Source organism: Cotesia typhae, unplaced genomic scaffold (genome assembly GCF_013202065.1).
Source record: "Cotesia typhae breed Kobodo isofemale line unplaced genomic scaffold, CoteBio_Ctyphae scaffold_13, whole genome shotgun sequence".
Taxonomy (NCBI): domain Eukaryota; kingdom Metazoa; phylum Arthropoda; class Insecta; order Hymenoptera; family Braconidae; genus Cotesia; species Cotesia typhae.
The window spans coordinates 9,784,046-9,802,408 of NW_027423774.1; the positions used below are offsets into that span (position 1 = coordinate 9,784,046).

Here is an 18,363-nt window from a genome sequence, read left to right on the forward strand (position 1 = left end):
GGCAGTTCAAGGATAACTTTACTTTAATGTTATTAGTTTGCATTCACATCATTACACTTTACTCCTTTTATTAAGCAATTAAGATTCCAGTTGAATCTTAGCCTTTTTTTTTTTTTTGTATTTGAAAATAATCCCCAGCAAAATAAATGAGAATTAAAAATTTACTCTCCGTTTCTGTGGGTCTGGTTAAATCTTGGGCCTTTTTTTTTTTTTATTAAATTTTTTCGAATAAAAATAAAAATTAAAATTTTTCCTCTGTCTTAGAGTACCCGGTTAGCTTTAATTCAGCGTTACAACGCCTCCAATAATGCTGCGATACACGGACACACACTCATACATTAAGCCGTCCGCTTGCGACCTCATACATCCACTCATTCACACTTACGTACTCGGCTCATAGCGTCACAATCCCCTCTCATGCTCGGCTTTGTGTGAGCGAGTAAGCTGCTATTGCAGCATCTCACTCTCGCGTCTCCTCTACTTCCCCGCTCATTTTCATTTCTCGAATAGCGCGCTTCTGATTGGCTATCGTTTTTAATTCATAACTCAAATTCTATGGCCCAAAAAAATTTTTGGCTCAGGAACTTTCGATTCAGTATTTTTTTCTCTATCGACCCCAACAATTACTCCCGCCACTTCAGAGACACCCTGTATAAGGGTATCGTTAGGAGAAGGGAAACTTTCGCTAGCGGTTTTGCTGTAACAGTCGATTTCCGGTCAATGATGTGATAATTCTTCGTCAAAGAGTCGTTTAACTTAGGTAATTTGACGGTAATTTTCGAGTGACATTGTGAAATATTATCATCGTTCATCAATCGAATTTATATGGCTGTCGCATCGTGCAATACCATAGTTTCTATAAGTGAAAAACGATGAAACCGTGAGTGATTGCGAGCGTTTTGGCGATAAATTGACCGACTGAGTATGCGGAAAGTATGGATTACCACGCGTTTATTTGAAGCGTTTTTACCGACAATTCACCTCGAATTCACTCGTCTAAAACTAGCGTATTACGGTTACTTCACTTAGTAATAGTGGGTGATTTGACATGTGTTCTGACGTAAATTGACCGCTAACAATCAGTGTGAAAATAATTCATTGGCCAAGAAAATGATATGTTCTTATGAAATATTGGATATCTATATAAATAATGTTTATTTATACAAAATTTTATCTTGTTTATCATTATTTTGGAACTGCTTATTATTGTTATAAAAAAATTCAACTAATATTTTTTTATTAAAATTTATTCATTTAACTATATTACATTTAATTGCCTTAAGATTAAAAATCATAAATATTAAATAATGATTGTGATAGAAGCATATAATTAAATCTGTTACAAGATATGAAATACTTAAAAGATTACAACAAACTTTTTATAAACTTAAAAATAAATTACATACATTTCAAAAATGTATATGGAGTTTTCCAAGTCAAATCAATCACTTTTTAACTCGACCCCTTTAGATTTAGCTGAAACTTTATCATTCTTTTCTACCCTTTGAAAACCATTTTTGAAAATTTTTTCATCCAACCCAAAAAAAGTTATATATTTCCCAAAAAAGTGGTTTTTTTATTTTTAAATAGCCATAACTTTTTTAGACTTTGACATTTAGGTACCTTTTTTTTAAAAAAGATTTTTATTTTTGAATGAACTTTCCGAAAAAATACACAAAAAAAAATTTAATATGATCAATTCTATGAAATAATTGTTTTTTGCAAAATCGTTCTTTTTTCAAAGTAGGCCATTTTTTTTTATTCATTTTTTTCCTCAAAAAAAAACTTCAATCAATCTGACAACTATTCCCGCTCATCCCAAGCAGGGCCGATTTAAAAAAAAATTTTTTTTTTTATTTTAGAAAATTTGACAATTTTTTTTTCAATTTCATAAAAAAAAAAAAAAATCGGCCCTGCTCGGGATGAGCGGGAATAGTTGTCAAATTGATTGAAGTTTTTTTTTGAGGAAAAATAAAAATAAAAAAAAAAAGTGGCCTACTTTGAAAAAAGAACGATTTTGCTAAAAAAAAACCGATTATTTCATAGAATTGACCATATTAAATTTTTTTTGTGTATTTTTTCGGAAAGTTCATTCAAAAACAAAAATTTTTTGAAAAATAAAGTCCCCAAATGTCAAAGTCTAAAAAAGATATGGCTATTTGAAAATAAAAAAGCTACTTTTTTGGGAAATATATAACTTTTTTTAGGTTGGATGAAAAAATTTTCAAAAATGTTTTTCAAAGGGCACAAAAGATAATAAAGTTTCAGCTAAATCTAAAGGGGTTGAGTTCAAAAGTAGTCGATTTGACATGGAATACCCCATAAATTATCTCTTAAACATAAAATGATAAATTCTGCTAGAAAAGAGTACCAAGTACTTTACTTTCAACAATATTAATATTTTTAAAGTCAACAAGAATAAAATTAAAAATAACTTTAGAGATTATGACGTAGTAACATCACATACATCATTTATTCTCACTCTTCTTCTCTTTTTAATCATCATTTTCTCTGTCTTTGTGTCTTTCTTGTTCTCCTGGCTGTCCACGATTTTTAGAGGTGGATCTTTTAGATTTTAACCAATCCGAGACCCATTTTTTCATATTTGATAATATTCGATCTTTTGCCGTATGCACCGGTATGACTTGAATTTTTTGCAATTTATTCATGATCTCTGCAAGTTAAAAATCATATGAATTTCGAATGATCAGTTTATTACTGAAATTATTAATTGATTAATAATTATACATGAGTTTCGATCGGTGTGAAATAGAATATTTTAATTGATTAAGTTATGGCACATAATCAAACAATTCGAGTTTAATGTTTAAATAAATTTTTTATTAACTTCCCCAATTTCCAATTATTTATTGCAAACCAGTTAATCGATGTTAATTAAAAATTTTTTTTGCATTTTATATAAAGTCATGGAATATTACTTTTATTGTTATTAATATTATTTATAGAAAAAAAAGGGTTTTGTTTTAGATCTATTGTGACATTTCAAACTAATTTGAATTTTAAAAACTCAACTTTCTGAAATATCCACCGCAAAGTTACAAAAAAATTTTTCCCAACAGTTCAAATTTGACAAAAATCGAAATATGTAAAATATTATATAAAACAAGTCTGTCTTGTATATTACCTAACAATTTTTTGTATTCTGTGTCTGTTACGATACGCATTTCAGGTCGTTTTGGGTCGTACTCCGTAAGTAGTTGGAGTCGCTCATTTTCCGGCCAAAATTGTGCCATTACTTTCTTGGCCCTGTATGAGTTAGTACTGGCTGTAATCGCAGAGTAGTATAAATTATAATCTATGGCAAAATCATCCAAAATTTGCACCTAAAAGAAAAGTATTTAAGTATGAAGAACATCAATTGAACTATCCACATGCTAACATCAAATTAAAAAAGGCCATTCGGCAGCCGAAATGGAAGTAGATTTCATGAAAATGAATATAAAAATCTAAAAATTACTTGGATTGAATACGAAATTATCGTTTCTAACTCATTATGGATCATTTTTAAACTTAACGTACTTATTCTACAGATAAATACGAAGGTCATGTTCTAAGATGAGCTTTATTGTTCAATTTCCACCTTAGGATCATAAGTCTTTTTTTGTGTACCAGCATACTTAGAAATTTAAAATATTCAATGAAAAATAATATTAATTAAGCGTTAGTTAATTAATTAATTAATTGAATTTTAACTATATTGCATTTATTATATACTTTATTTTTTGTCATAAAAATAAGTACGAACAACTGATTTCCCGTGGGGTTTTCTCAGTTAAAGATAAGTATGGTTCAGAAATGAGCTGTCCAAAATTAGATGATTTCTTACGAATGATAGCGCGTGAATGTGAATGGGGAAATGAAGGTTCAATATATGCGATGAGTGATGCACTAAACGTGATTATAATTGTTATTGGTGTCGATAAAAATACGCACGAAAAAAATTGTATTCTTAAATATAAACCAAATAACACGTATTCGATAATACCACTTACCATCATTAATGAAACTCAATGGCACTTTATAGCGGCTCATAGAAAACTTGACTCGGCGACGTTCGATGGAGAAAAATGGCAAGATATTCGTTTGATTGAAATAAAAGTAGATTCAAACATTATCCATTCAACCGTTGATATAACTAACGATATATTATTAAAGATTATCAGAAAATCATCTTAGAAATTCATAATAATATTAAAAATGTTTTTAAAAATGATTTTAAGTATTTTGTTCAAACGAACTACACTCAAAAAAAATATGTACCTTTGAAAAGGTTTCCAAAAATTCTTTTAAATAATTTAAGTATTGACAACGTTGAAGGTGATGGAAATTGTTTTTTTCAATCAATCGCGGAACTTATTTTAAGTGATGAAAATAGATTTGTTGAAATTAAAATTTCGATCATTTACCATATAATAATGAATTCTAACTTTTACAAAGTATTATGCACAACAAAAGAAATCGAAGTTCGAAAAGGTAATGAAGACAGTGATATTTTGGATAATCCAAGCATAGATGATTTTTTGAGAATGATCGCCGCTGACGGTATTTGGGGTAACGAAGGTTCAATTATTGCTCTTAGTCAGTCTTTAGAGACTAAATTGTTTATATTGATTGTTTCTGGTATCTCTAACCAATTACAACTACTTCTCGAAACAAAGCCTGTAACTATATCAACGGCAAAAGTATTGACAATGATTAATATGGATAATGCTCATTTTTATGTAGCTCGACTTAAAGATCATATTACTGATATTGATCAGTTCATAAAAGACAACCAAGAAGAATTTAAAGTTATAAATGTCATTGAATATGATATCAGTGAAGTAAATCAGAAAAATTTTGCTCAATACAATCAAACTAAAATTGAAAATCCATTTGAATTATAAGTATATAAATATTTTTTTCTTATCAATCACGTTTTATTTTAATGATAATAATAATTTTATTTTAATTTATTAATAATAATTATATAACTCTCTAATAAATTTCAAGAAACATTATCGATGACCATTACAGACTGGAGCATGGCACATAATATAATTAGATTTTGAAATATTTTTATTATCCTAAGATGCTATTGCTTTAACGACGGAAAGTTGAGGACCAAAGAATTTATAGTATAAATAAATTCATTAACACGTAAAAACTATGTTGATAACCAAATAAATATGTCTTATATTGAGATTATATCATACCAAAAAAAAATAAAATTGCAGAAATAAAGAAATATAAAAAAATTAAAAATAAGAAAAAATATTATCAAAAAAAATAGGTAATGAATAAAAGATACAAATTTTGAATTAAAATCATCAACATAAAGAGAGAAAACTATCAGTTCTACATGAAAAATAAAATTACATGTGTTTGAAATTTTCTAAATTTAGCTTAATAGAAATTAAGAAGTAATAATAATAACCCTAAATAAAAAAAAAAGTATTAAGACAAAGAAAAAAGTGTTTAAAAGTATTAGATTGACTAGAAAACCAAGACTGTTCAATGAAAATACATGGTTTCATATGAAAATACATGGTTTATGTAACTTCATAAAGTTTTTAAATTCAACCCAATGTGAATTTTCTCTTAAACTTTGTATGATTTGACAATATTTTTAGAGAGGGATATTTCAAATGTTTCTATGTTTCCTAAAAAAAATATTGTCAAATCATTTGTTTGTATATACAGATATACACTTTGTATATAGTGATCACTTGTAAATTCTTATCAATCGGTATTCTTAATCAGGAATTGTGAAATATAACATCAAAGTAGAATTACAAATTTATGTTGATGATTTGCCATGGTTTAGGCCTAAAGGGTACCCGCCATGTAAAAGAATGGGAACGCATTCACTTTCACAGTACCTCACGGGTGATGTGGAAATCTGTGTACGATCAATTTAATTGAGAAACTGAAAATATTTCTTGGAGCTGAAAGAGATAACTTTTCTATCTTTTTGAGCTCTTCGGGCTCATAAGTCTGATGAAGGTTTCACAGAGAACGATTTTTTAAATTTTCAAACCACAACGATAAGTTTTGGATGACGTTTGGTAAAACGAGTTCAACAGCAAATTTCATATTTGGCATAGCGGAATAGGACCTACTTTTGAGACAAAACATATAGCATGGTACGCAAATTGAAGCTTATTTAAAGAGCTTTCAGATGCATTTTACAGAATTTCAATAAGTTATCCCATTCAAAAGTTATTCAAGTTAGAAAGTGAAAATATATGAATTTTTAGAATTTTAGAATTTTGGAATCCTGGCATCTGAATAATTTTAGACCTACTCATATGTTATGGTACTTAAATTAAAGCTTATTCAACGAGCTTTCAGATGCATTCTACAGAATTTGAATAAGTTATCCCATTCAAAAGTTATTCGAGTAAGAAAGTAAAAAAATGTAAATTTTTATAATTTTGAAAATTTTATAATCCTAGCATTTCTGAATAATTTCAAGTCTACACATATGAAATGGTACTGAAATTAAAGCTTATTTGAAGAGCTTTCAGATGCAATTAACGGAATTTCGACAAGTTATTCCATTCAAGATTTATTCGAGCAAGAAAGTGAAGAAATATAAATTTTTATGATTTTGAAAATTTCAAAATCCTAGTATTTCTAAATTACTTGAACGATTAAGCTCATCTACGAACTTGACTGCGGTATCTATCTGTAGAATAATTATGTTGAGTTTGGTAAAGATCCTACGTAAATTGGCGACGCTATCGTCGTGACAAGCCGCGTTATATCTGATATATATATATACATACATATATAAACTTTTGAACCATATGCATTTTCCGACTCAGCTCGACGAGTATAGTCGAAAAATAGCAAAATTTTTCAAAAGTTCCGTCATGAGGACCAATGCAATAGTTAGATTTCTATGAAATCTACTAAAAATTGAAGCAAGTTTGCCTTAAGTGAACATTCAGAATTTTTAGAAAAATAAAATTATTAATTGCATAAATAATAATTGTGTAATGTATACACAGTATTGTCTGGGTCAAATGTAATTTTACAATTGTTTATAATTTCACTATTTTTACATTATCTGTTTTATAAATTGATATGGAACGACGAAGATTTTAAAATTTACACTGAAATAAATACAAAATATGTTCAGCAATAGAATTAAAAATGATGAACATATTTTATATTTTTGAATGTCAACTTTCCATAAAAAATTAATTAATTTTTCTAATTAACATCGTGTTAAAAAATGATAGAATGAATTTTTTTATTACTTTAACAAAATGTGCAAGTCAAAAGCATTAAATCTGTTTTTCTCGTTAGAAAATATTATTGGCTGAGTAGATAAAAAAAGGTAGGTAAAAAATTTTAATTTAATTAAATTAGATGTACCTTATTATCTGCATTAAATTCTGGCTCTTCAGCTTGGCAACAGTTTTCTTTGTTCGCTGTTGTCATTGCTCTAGCGAAATTAGCCAAAGACTCTTCAAGACTTTGTTTTGTTATACATACTTTGCGTAACTGATTAATTTGTCTACTATTAGTAGCAGTTAAAGTTTGCATATGTTTCACTGTTTCTATCAAATTTGCATTACTTTCGGTACGGGGGCTTAATTGTGGGGTAGATCCATGTGCTTCTCTCAAAGGTGACTCCAACTCAGAATTATCATCGGACAATTCATCACGCGGCACTTCGGAATGAGTAGTTGGTTGTTGGTCCCCCGAGAAGCCATCATCTTTGCCAATGTCATCCAGTGATGCAAAAAAATTATCACATCCCCCGTCATCCTTTGATTTTGATTTTGGTACATTATTCTGTAATTAATATCATCATTATTGCTAAGATACTGTGCAACTTTCGATATTTGCTGTTGCATCAAATTGTTTCATGGAAAATTATATTACAAATAAATAGATATTATCTCTCCAAGTTCCGAGTAGTTACATAAAAATTTATTAACGTGACATCACTACTCCCAGATTTATTTTTTAAAATGGTCACGAAATTATTTCTCATGGATTATATATAAAAAAATTAAAATTTAAAAAAATATATAAACATTGACGAGTCAACGTCCGCTGTAATTATTTAAGTAAACAAATGGAAATTTATAGATAATACCTTGTTTTTACTGGATAATTTCGTATTTTTCTTTGATCCAGCAATTGGTGTTCCGTTTCAGATACTCGTTCTTTTTATAATAGGAATTCTTTTGTCTGATATATGTTGATTTCTTTCTCGTAAGGCGTCTTGGTCATCTGAAACCAAAATATATTCATAAGACTATTTAAACAACAAACTACTAAGGAATTCAATGAAAATTAATTAATTTACCCGATATCCAAAAATTTTAAGAATTTTTTTTATTCAAACAATTATTGCAAAATAAAAAAAAAAAATTTCATATGTAAAAAACTTTAAAAACTATGAGTCCAATTTTTAAAAAATAAATTTTTAGTTCCGATATAATAAATTTCAAAAAATTATAAAATTAAAAGTCGACTAATTTTAATATCATAAAATTTCACTTACCATCATCATCATCATCTAAAATTTTTATTTCCACTTCATTATTATTCACTGTAGTCATGTATATTGAATGATTTAAATCATCCTCACTTGTAATTTTCAAATGGCCATGCTGAGTTTTAATGTAGAGCTTATTCCGATGAGCGATTTTAAAAACAGAATTAGTTTCTACGTTGGTTTTAATCAACACCCATTTCTTTAGTACTGTCATTTTTAGAACTCAAGTAAGGTAAAAGTAAGGTAAAATCAACGGTCAGTTGTCAAAAACTACATGAAAATATTTAATACACAAACGAATCACTTGTCTACACTTTTATCGGCGTCAGTAAATCTATTATAAAAAAATTATCATAAATTGGCATAACCTGTACAATTAAATTATCAGACGCGTGTCAAGCACAATAAATTTATAAATGTATGTTACGAGTTTTTTCGACAGTATAATCTTTTACATTCATCGAAACTTCTACAAAAGTTTTGTTTACTTGTACTGTCGGTTGTTAATGTACAGGTTAAAGTGTGTTTCAGCACCATGAACATGTGCTTATTCCCGCCACTATGCAGGGTGCATTTTTGTGAGCATTTAGTCGAACGAAACTGTTGAGGGAGGTTCACATATACATCTATACTATGCTATCCTGTCTACCATACGAAATTTAAAGAGTGTGTATAATTCGAGCGCCTCCGCTTTATTTACTGTACTAAAATACGGTATAGATGAATGAAAGTAGAAGGAATATACTTTTATCTATACTCGGTATTTTGATCATAAAGCTACAATATAATTTATGTGGATATTTTTGTAATCATGTGCTATAAGGTTATAAATAATTAATTCTATAGATCACCTTGAGATATAATAGTGTTTACAATAATTAATACAAATAATTAATCAACAGGAAATATAATTACTATAAAGACAGGATATCAAGTTGATTTATATATTTATCTGCAATAGACTCCAGGTAATTTTTTTAATAAATAAATTATAACAAAAAAAATTTTTTTTTTAATTGACATGTAGAAAATTAAAAAAATAAAAAATGCATTTTTTTTTAAATAATTTTTCGGAACAAATTTATTTGTTAAAAAAAAATTTTTAAATAATTAAGTGACTGCTAACTTTAACGTCATCGATGTTCATTGAGTTTTAGATTTGTGATGTGATAAAAATATAGGTTATACGTGCCCGGGAAAAATTGATTTTATGGAATATTGATACTTAAATTTGGTAAGATTCTATGAAATTTTAATAGAGTGTGTTAAATTTAATAAACAAAATGAAAAATTCATAAATTTACATAAAATTTTTTACAATATCATGGAAGGGCAAAAAATTTCGTAAAATGTTATCTAAGACGAAATAATAATAACACCGGCACACAAAAAAAAAAAAGTTGTCTGTACTTGGGACGCGCCACATATATTCCCATGTAATTTGACCCGCTGAACCCGAATTTGAGGTCCGTTTGGCCCCTACACCCTAGGATTTTGAGAAAACTGTAAAAAACCGAAAAAAAACGGGAAAATTGGGGGTTTTGGTGATTGAAAAATTTTTTTAGATTCTAACTATGCATGATTTTCATGTATTTCGATCTGCTTTATACTTATCTGAAGTGTACTCAGACCAGCAGCCATTAAAAGTCTAAGTAAATCCCGAAAAACCCATGAAAATTGCGAAAAAAACAAAAATTCCCAATATTGTGATAAAAAAAAATGTATTGAGCTAAATATATGATGATTTTCATGTAGGTTTATCGACGACATATAAATCTCCAACTTTTATAACTCAGACGTCTCGAAAACATCAAACAAATGTGCAAAAACCCCGAAAATTGGAAAAAATCAAATGTAATATAATAAAAATCGAGTTATTATTCAAAATAAATAAAAAAATCATATCATTCGATCTGTGGTGCATAAAAAAAAAGTATTTCGTCCTAAGACTTAAAAAAATTAATTTTTCGGAAAATATCATCAAAACCCTTTGGATTTGAATTTTAATTCGTTCTCCGCTTATATCTCACCCTTTTATCTTCAAACGTCCTGCATAAAGGGTTTCTCTTTCGTTTCCTCTCTTCTTCGGGTAAATCTCTCTTCAGAGTCCAACAATGATCTACCATCATATTGACATCCACTCATGTTTTGATGGAATGTTTCTTCTCTTTCTTCACTGAAATTACCAAGATTTTCAGGAAAGTGTGAAAGATGAGATTGTAAATAGTGCAATTTTGTATTCACATTCCCTAAAAAATTTCGAGATACTTCCTTAAAACTTCCCCAAGCTGCTCTCTCAATCTTGTGCATCTCATACTCAAGATTAGCATCCTGGAATTGAGTCCGAATTTGGGGTACATAAAAATTCCTTCTTTCAATTTATTGTCACTTATAGCTGGAAATTTTTCGTCCAAGTACTTAACACAGTTGCCATTTTTATCGAGAGCTTTGACAAAATGCTTCATAAGGTCAAGCTTGATATAAAGTGGTGGCAGCAAGTACTTGTAAGGATTAATGAGAGATTCTCGCATAACGTTGTGAGAACCATGATTCAAATTCTTTCTTGTTGGCCGTTCTTTTCTACTGTAGGGAATTTTCCAATCGTGACTATCCTACAAACATACAAGAAGGGATATATTGTGAACCAGATTGTTGGCTTAACTAGTGTAGCAATTTTCAGATCACCACAAACTTTTCAATGATTTTTGGTCAAATGAGCTACTGGAGTCGGTGCTTTGAGACTTCGCTTAGACAAAGCAATGAAAAACTTTCACTCCTCGTCCTGAAAGTGTTCGGCTTTAACTCATCAATCAAACTTCTTACATCTGAACAGTCCACTAATGAATTTTCGCCGTTTTAAAAATGTTATCAGATTTTTTTCCCTATCACGATAAAAATAAGCTGTTGTATTTTTAGTTAATAAATTTTTTTCTTTAAGCTGATGTTTCAGGGTTTTCACTTCTAGGAACTTTTTGGGCTCAGAATCGATTTCTTGCTTAAATGCTTGTGCCTGTAACCAGGGCACCTCCACGTGGTGACGGCGGGCAACAGGACCGTCTGGCATAGTCCCTGGGTTAACGGCTTGAATGCCGTCATGGCAGGCACAAGTAATAAGTGTGTTTTACGATGCAGGGACCCTTGTATTAGATAAAATAAACTATTCAGAACATCAATGGAAGGTTTGTGGTGATCTGAAAATTGCAACAATATTGCTAGGCCAACAATCAGGGTTCACAAAGTACCCCTGCTTCTTATGTTTGTGGGATAGCCGAGACCGAAAGAATCATTACATTCAAAAAGAATGGCCAACAAGAACAAATTTGAATCCTGGTTCTCACAATGTTACGCGACAATCTCTAATTGATCCTTCCAAGTACTTGCTGCCCCCACTTCATATCAAGCTTGGCCTTATGAAGCAATTTGTCAAAGCTCTGGATAAAGATGGAAACTGTTTTAAGTACTTGGGCGAAAAATTTCCAGCTATAAGTGACGCTAAATTAAAAGAAGGAATTTTTGATGGACCCCAAATTCGGACTCTATTCCAGGATGCTAATCTTGAATATGAGATGAACGAGATTGAGAGAGCAGCTTGGGGAAGTTTTAAGGAAGTATCACAGCAATTTTTAGGGAATACGAAAAGTGATAACTACGCAACTTTAGTTGACGAGTTGTTATACAACTATAATACTTTAGGTTGCTTAATGAATACAAAATTGCACTATTTACATTCTCATCTTTCACACTTTCCTGAAAATCTTGGTGATTTTAGTGAAGAGCAAGTGAGAGATTCCATCAAGACATTAGTGTGATGGAAAAACGATATCAAGGAACGTGGGATGTAAATATGATGGCAGATCATTGTTGGACTCTGAAGAGAGATTTACCCGAAGAAGAGAGGAAACGAAAGAGAAACCCTTTATGCAGGACGTTTGAAGATAAAAGGGTGAGATATAAGCGGAGAACGAATTAAAATTCAAATCCAAAGGGTTTTGATGATATTTTCCGAAAAAATTAATTTTTTTTAAGTCTTAGGACGAAATACTTTTTTTTTATGCACCACAGATCGAATGATATGATTTTTTTTATTTATTTTGAATAATAACTCGATTTTTATTATATTACATTTGATTTTTTTCCAATTTTCGGGGTTTTTTGCACATTTGTTTGATGTTTTCGAGACGTCTGAGTTATAAAAGTTGGAGATTTATATGTCGTCGATAAACCTACATGAAAATCATCATATATTTAGCTCAATACATTTTTTTTTATCACAATATTGGGAATTTTTTGTTTTTTTTCGCAATTTTCATGGGTTTTTCGGGATTTACTTAGACTTTTAATGGCTGCTGGTCTGAGTACACTTCAGATAAGTATAAAGCAGATCGAAATACATGAAAATCATGCATAGTTAGAATCTAAAAAAATTTTTCAATCACCAAAACCCCCAATTTTCCCGTTTTTTTTCGGTTTTTTACAGTTTTCTCAAAATCCTAGGGTGTAGGGGCCAAACGGACCTCAAATTCGGGTTCAGCGGGTCAAATTACATGGGAATATATGTGGCGCGTCCCAAGTACAGGCAACTTTTTTTTTTTTGTGTGCCGGTGTAATTTTCATAAACTTGTATATGATTTTGTATTAATCGTATGGACTATGATGAAATTTTATAAAATTCCTTAGTTTCGTAAAAATTTACAATTATATTAAATTTTGTAAAATTCAAGTTCTAGCATTTACAAAAATTCTAAAAACCATTAAAAAATTAAGTACAAAAATTTTATTCTACAGTCCAATTGAAAGGATTTTTCAAAATTGGTATTTCTTAAAAAGAATTTTGAAATCAACAATTAAAAATTCAACATAATAAGTACAGTTATTTTAAGTATTATTACTGTAATAACTATTCTAGGTACCCACTATGCCCAAACGAGATAAACCAGGTTCGTCTCGTTCTGCCGTAATAAAAAGAAATCGAAAAAGGCTAAAAAGTTTTCTGCTGTCTTCCGAGAATACTATTCGTCCTATTCTACCAAACTTTTTGGAAAATATGGTAACTATGAAGAAACTATTATTTTATCGATAAGATACAACAACTATAATAATCTAATAAATTAAATATTTTTTTAGTAATATTAAAATTTGCTCTTTTAGCCTCAAACGTCAGATTCACGAGTTCCATCTATTATTCTTAATGCAGGCGAAGAGGAAGATAGTATTATTGACAACATTTTAGACTTTGATGATGATAGCGATACATATTTTGGAAAAAACGAATATTATTCTACAGAGGGTGCTTCCAGCGAACTGAACGAAAACGTTTTTGATGAAAACGTTCATGTTGTAGAAGAAATGATCGATGAGGATAGTAATGATGATGAAGAAAAGTTAACCTATGATGATGATGTCGATGATGTCGATGTCGATGATAATGATGATGATGATGATGATGATGATGATGAAAATCCATTTTTTGCCATCAGTAAAGCAAGTTGTTTCAAGTTTCCGTTGATACCTAACAAGAATTTGTCTATCATCGATAATTTTCTATCTGTTATAGCCACAGCTATTAAACATCACATGTCTTACGAAGCAATATTAGATATTTTCCGTTGGATGAAAGTATCATATTCAGCAAATCGCTTACCAACGACCAAGGCAGCAGTGTGGAATATTTTGAGCCGCAACAAGTCAATGATCACACCGCATTATTATTGCGAACTTTGTGACGGATATCTAGGCAAAAAAAATTAAAAAAACCTTTTAAAATTAATGTGTTCTTGTAAGACATGTGGACCTAAAAAACCTGAGAAGCATCTTGGATGTTTTTACAGCATTAGCTTGATTTCACAAATAAAACAATTATTTAAAATTCCTCATATTGCACAATCCCTACAGTACCGTAACATAAGGGTGAAAAAAAATAATGACGCTTTTGAGGATATATATGATGGCTTAGAATATCAACGATTGTGTTCGCCAGGTAATTTTTTAGAAGATTGGTTTAATTTTTTTATCACTTTCAATACTGACGGGTGTCAAATTTCCAATTCATCAAAAGCAAGTGCTTGGCCTGTTTACGCAGAAATTAATGAATTGTCTCCTCATTTACGCAAGAAATATGTTCTACTAGCAGCTATCTATGTTGGTGAAACGCATCCTAACATGAATAACTTACTTCGCCCATTTACAGAACAAATGAGAAAACTTTTTACAAAAGATGTTACCTGGAAACCTTCGGAATTAACTGAAGTAACCTCAAGATTTATAGTTTAAGCCAAGTTATAGCCAGTACTCTTGATGCACCTGCTAGTACAGCCGTAGTGCGAATGAAACAATACAATGGCTATTTTAGCTGCGTGCACTGTTATGCCGAGGGAAAACGTACAGCAAGAAAATTAGTCTTTCCATATAAACAATCTTATCTGAAATTACGAACTGAAAACGAACTTAAGGCAGACATGAAATACGCCATCCGTACTGGTAGTATAAGACATGGAGTGAAAGGTTATTCATCGTTAACAGCTTTACCTTTATTTAAAATAACTAAAGGAGTTTTAGTTGAAACCATGCATTCTGTTTTTTTAGGCGTCGTAAAATTGCATAAAACAATTGTGCTAAAAACAGTAGGAGCTCCTTATTACATTAGGAAAAAAAAGACCTTAAAAATTATTAATAAAATATTACTATCAATAAGACCACCATCCCGTCGTTCTCGAACGCCACGAAAAATACAATCTTACGCTCAATGGAAAGCATCTGAGTGGAGAAACTGGTTAGATTATGCTCCAGTGTGTTTAAAATCAGTTTTAGATGAAAAGTATGTAAATCATCTGGCTCAACTTTCTGAAGCTATTCACTACTTAAACAGTGATTCAATAACTTTACAAGAACTCAATCGACCGGATTTGTTGCTAAAAGAATATGCAAAAACATTCGAGCAATTTTTTGGGGAAGAAAAAATGTCATCCAATGTCCATTCTTTATCTCATCTAGTTAAGTGTATCAGAAATTGGGGTCCCATGTGGGCACACAATGCTTTCATATTTGAATCGTGGAACCGCAAAATTATGGAGTGCCTAACAAGTCCTGTCGGACGAGAAGATCAAATTATGACTCGTTTTTTGATGCAAAGATTCATCAATCATGTTGCTTTTGATGAATCTATTTCTGATGAAACTAGAAGTTTTATAGTTAAACAATTGAGAGTAATAAATGACAGCAGCCGAATAGAACACCGAGATAAGTTTATTGTGGAAAAAGAGTCAAGAGCACGGCCTTTGTCAGAAGAGGAATTTGAAGTTTTACATGTTGCTGGATACATACCTGAGCAGCTTACAGCATATGAAAGTAAGCACGTAAATGGAGTCAAATTTTCTTGCCAAAATGAATTGAAAGTGACTAAGTTTTCAAACTCTTTTATATATCATGATATTGGTGGAACATTTTATACAATCAACAATATCATACAATTTCATAGCAATCTTGAAATTATTACCGGTTTAATTGTTAGAAGCTATGAGCATATTGGTTATGGATTTGATGCAAGTCATATCCATATTGTTGAACAAAAAAAAACCTTAAACCTTATAAAAGATACTCATATGATAAGACCTGCCATAAAAATAATCACTGAAGATCTTACTTTTGCTGTAAAATTAACAAATAGCTGGGAATCAGATTGAAAAAGATACAATTATAAAAGAAATGATTTGCTTTTTAATGTTTAATGTATAATAAGATTAAAATAGTCGTAAAAATTTGGTAAAATCTAATGTGCCTTAAGCAGAATTCCAGATTATTTAATTTTAAGGTCCAATGTATGTTTCTACTAGAAATTTAATACTAATTTAATCAATGTATTTATTGCAATGAATACAGATAATTTTGTTAATTATTGTAAATTATTTTGTTAATAAACACAAGTAACTACTACCTACAATTTATTGTTCATAACTCCTATATATTTCCAACATAAGTACAAATTTTCAAGTTTTAAAAGTTTAAAGAAAAAAAAAATTATTGGAAACTTTTTTCAATATAAGCGTTGCATTAGTGAGTAACAAACTATTGGTTTCATTAATTAAATTTCTAACACCAATCATCATCATTAGCTGCAACCAAAATTCTTGAAAGGTTTTGGACAGTTGTGATTATAATAAAACTTTCAGTAACTTAAAAAATAAATTAATATTTAAATCACAGCTGACCCAAATAATGTAAGTATATGATTTTTTGACATAATTTTGTTTTTTATAAATTAACAAACAAAATTAGAAAAAAAATTAAAAAATCAAAAATTTTTTTAAATGATTAAAAATAATGAAGTTATATAAAAAATTTTGTACTAAATTTTATTTTCGTAGAAAATTTAATTTTCTATAAAAAATGTCTATTATGATTTTTTTACTAAATCAACATCTCTTACCGTAATTCTAAAATCAAGATCAATAATTAATGATTCAAATTTATTGCTAACAATATAAATGTTAGTTTTGGAATTGCGGCTTTATTATTGGTCCCCAGAAAAAATCGCAAGAAACATTTTTTTTAGAAAATTTAATTTTAAATAACTTTTATGCAGAAAATTTTTTTATGCTACCAATGTTTTCACTAATATCAAAAAATGTTCGATAATTGTTTGAAACAATCGAAACAAATTATAGACTTCTGTGCGTTATTTCTGTCAACTCTATAAAGTTACGGCTAAACAAGTTATACTTTTTAAAAAATTTTTAAATTTAAAAAAAAATTTAACCTTACCGACACTTCTACTCTACCGACACTTCACCTGCAATTGACCAGAAATTCACCCGTAGATCACTCGAGATTCACCAATCATATACTCGAAATAGATCAGCGTTCCCTTTTTTAATAACGATTTTATTGCCATCAAATGCCGGTTGGTTCTTGATGAAATTCAAGTTACCCATTGGTAGAAAGTCCAAGAAAATACCGCAACAAGCAAATCATTTGAAAGGTTTAATACTACACATCTACGAAATAAAAATTCGCAAATCTCCGGTTACGTTCCCCGTGTTCTCTTTAATTCAACTATAGAAATACCTTCCATTAACCATACATTTGCCGCGAAATAATTTCACATTCTCACCTGGTTTTCACCGTGAAAAAACGACAGTTCAACGGTCAATAGACTAGTTTTTGCCTGTGACGTTAAATGACGGTGAAATCACCGTCATTGAACCGTCATTTCTCCGAGACCATGAATCCGCTAGGGTTGATAGAAACTGCGATATAGACGCTTCATATGAGGGTATCGTTAGGAATAGGAAAATTTTGATAGAAACTACAGTATAAACGCTACTTCAGAGGGTACTGTTAGGAATAGGGAAATTTTTATATGTATGAGAGTGTGTGTGAGATATAAAATAAAATTTAATCATTGTAAGATTGAGAAAATAAATTGATAATTCATGTTCATTTTAATTGTTGTTATTTATGTCAATCTTTTATAATTTCTCTCGACCCTGTGATATCTCTCTTGCTTGGACTGGTTCTGGAAACCGTGATAAAAATTCCAGTGGTGCCCTTAAATTTTAAACTTAAATAAAGGGGTGACCAAGTGACGGAATTAACCCGTTACAAGTTTTTGGAATCGATCGGTCAAGCTGATTAAAAGTTATAAAAAAAACCACATTTGAAAAAATATTTTTTTGCATTTTTTTTTAGATTTCTGTAAATCTAACGGTCTGAATCAGTCCAAATCATATTCAAAATCTAAGTTCAGTCAAGCCCTATCGATTGGCGTCAACCGCGATAGAATCGGTGAAGCCGTTCAAAAGTGATGAAAGGTTCACACACACACACACACACACACACACACACAC

The 18,363-nt window shown here is 30.0% G+C and overlaps 2 protein-coding genes across 2 annotated transcripts in view; both read right to left on the reverse strand.

The window, feature by feature from the left end:
- Positions 1-18,363, reverse strand: part of LOC141534585 (uncharacterized) — a 348,478-nt gene that overhangs the window by 119,928 nt on the left and 210,187 nt on the right. The gene's annotated exons all lie outside the window — the stretch shown is intronic.
- LOC141534587 (uncharacterized) lies at positions 2,140-9,237 on the reverse strand. Its single transcript, XM_074254018.1, has 5 exons — positions 8,528-9,237; positions 8,117-8,253; positions 7,387-7,809; positions 3,146-3,344; positions 2,140-2,674 (listed from the first exon to the last, which is right to left on the reverse strand). Exons 3-5 carry the CDS (start codon positions 7,555-7,557, stop codon positions 2,496-2,498), a joined length of 549 nt encoding a protein of 182 aa, XP_074110119.1. The 5' UTR covers positions 7,558-7,809; positions 8,117-8,253; positions 8,528-9,237; the 3' UTR covers positions 2,140-2,495.

Bases quoted from the DNA above. Each gene is read 5' to 3' on its own strand.
- LOC141534587 (XM_074254018.1), bottom strand. From the start codon at position 7,557: ATGCAAACTTTAACTGCTACTAATAGTAGACAAATTAATCAGTTACGC. The intron at 3,345-7,386 runs GTACATCTAATT...CTTTTCTTTTAG, and splicing joins AATTTAATGCAGATAATAAG to GTGCAAATTTTGGATGATTT. The intron at 2,675-3,145 runs GTAATATACAAG...TTTAACTTGCAG, and splicing joins AGAATACAAAAAATTGTTAG to AGATCATGAATAAATTGCAA.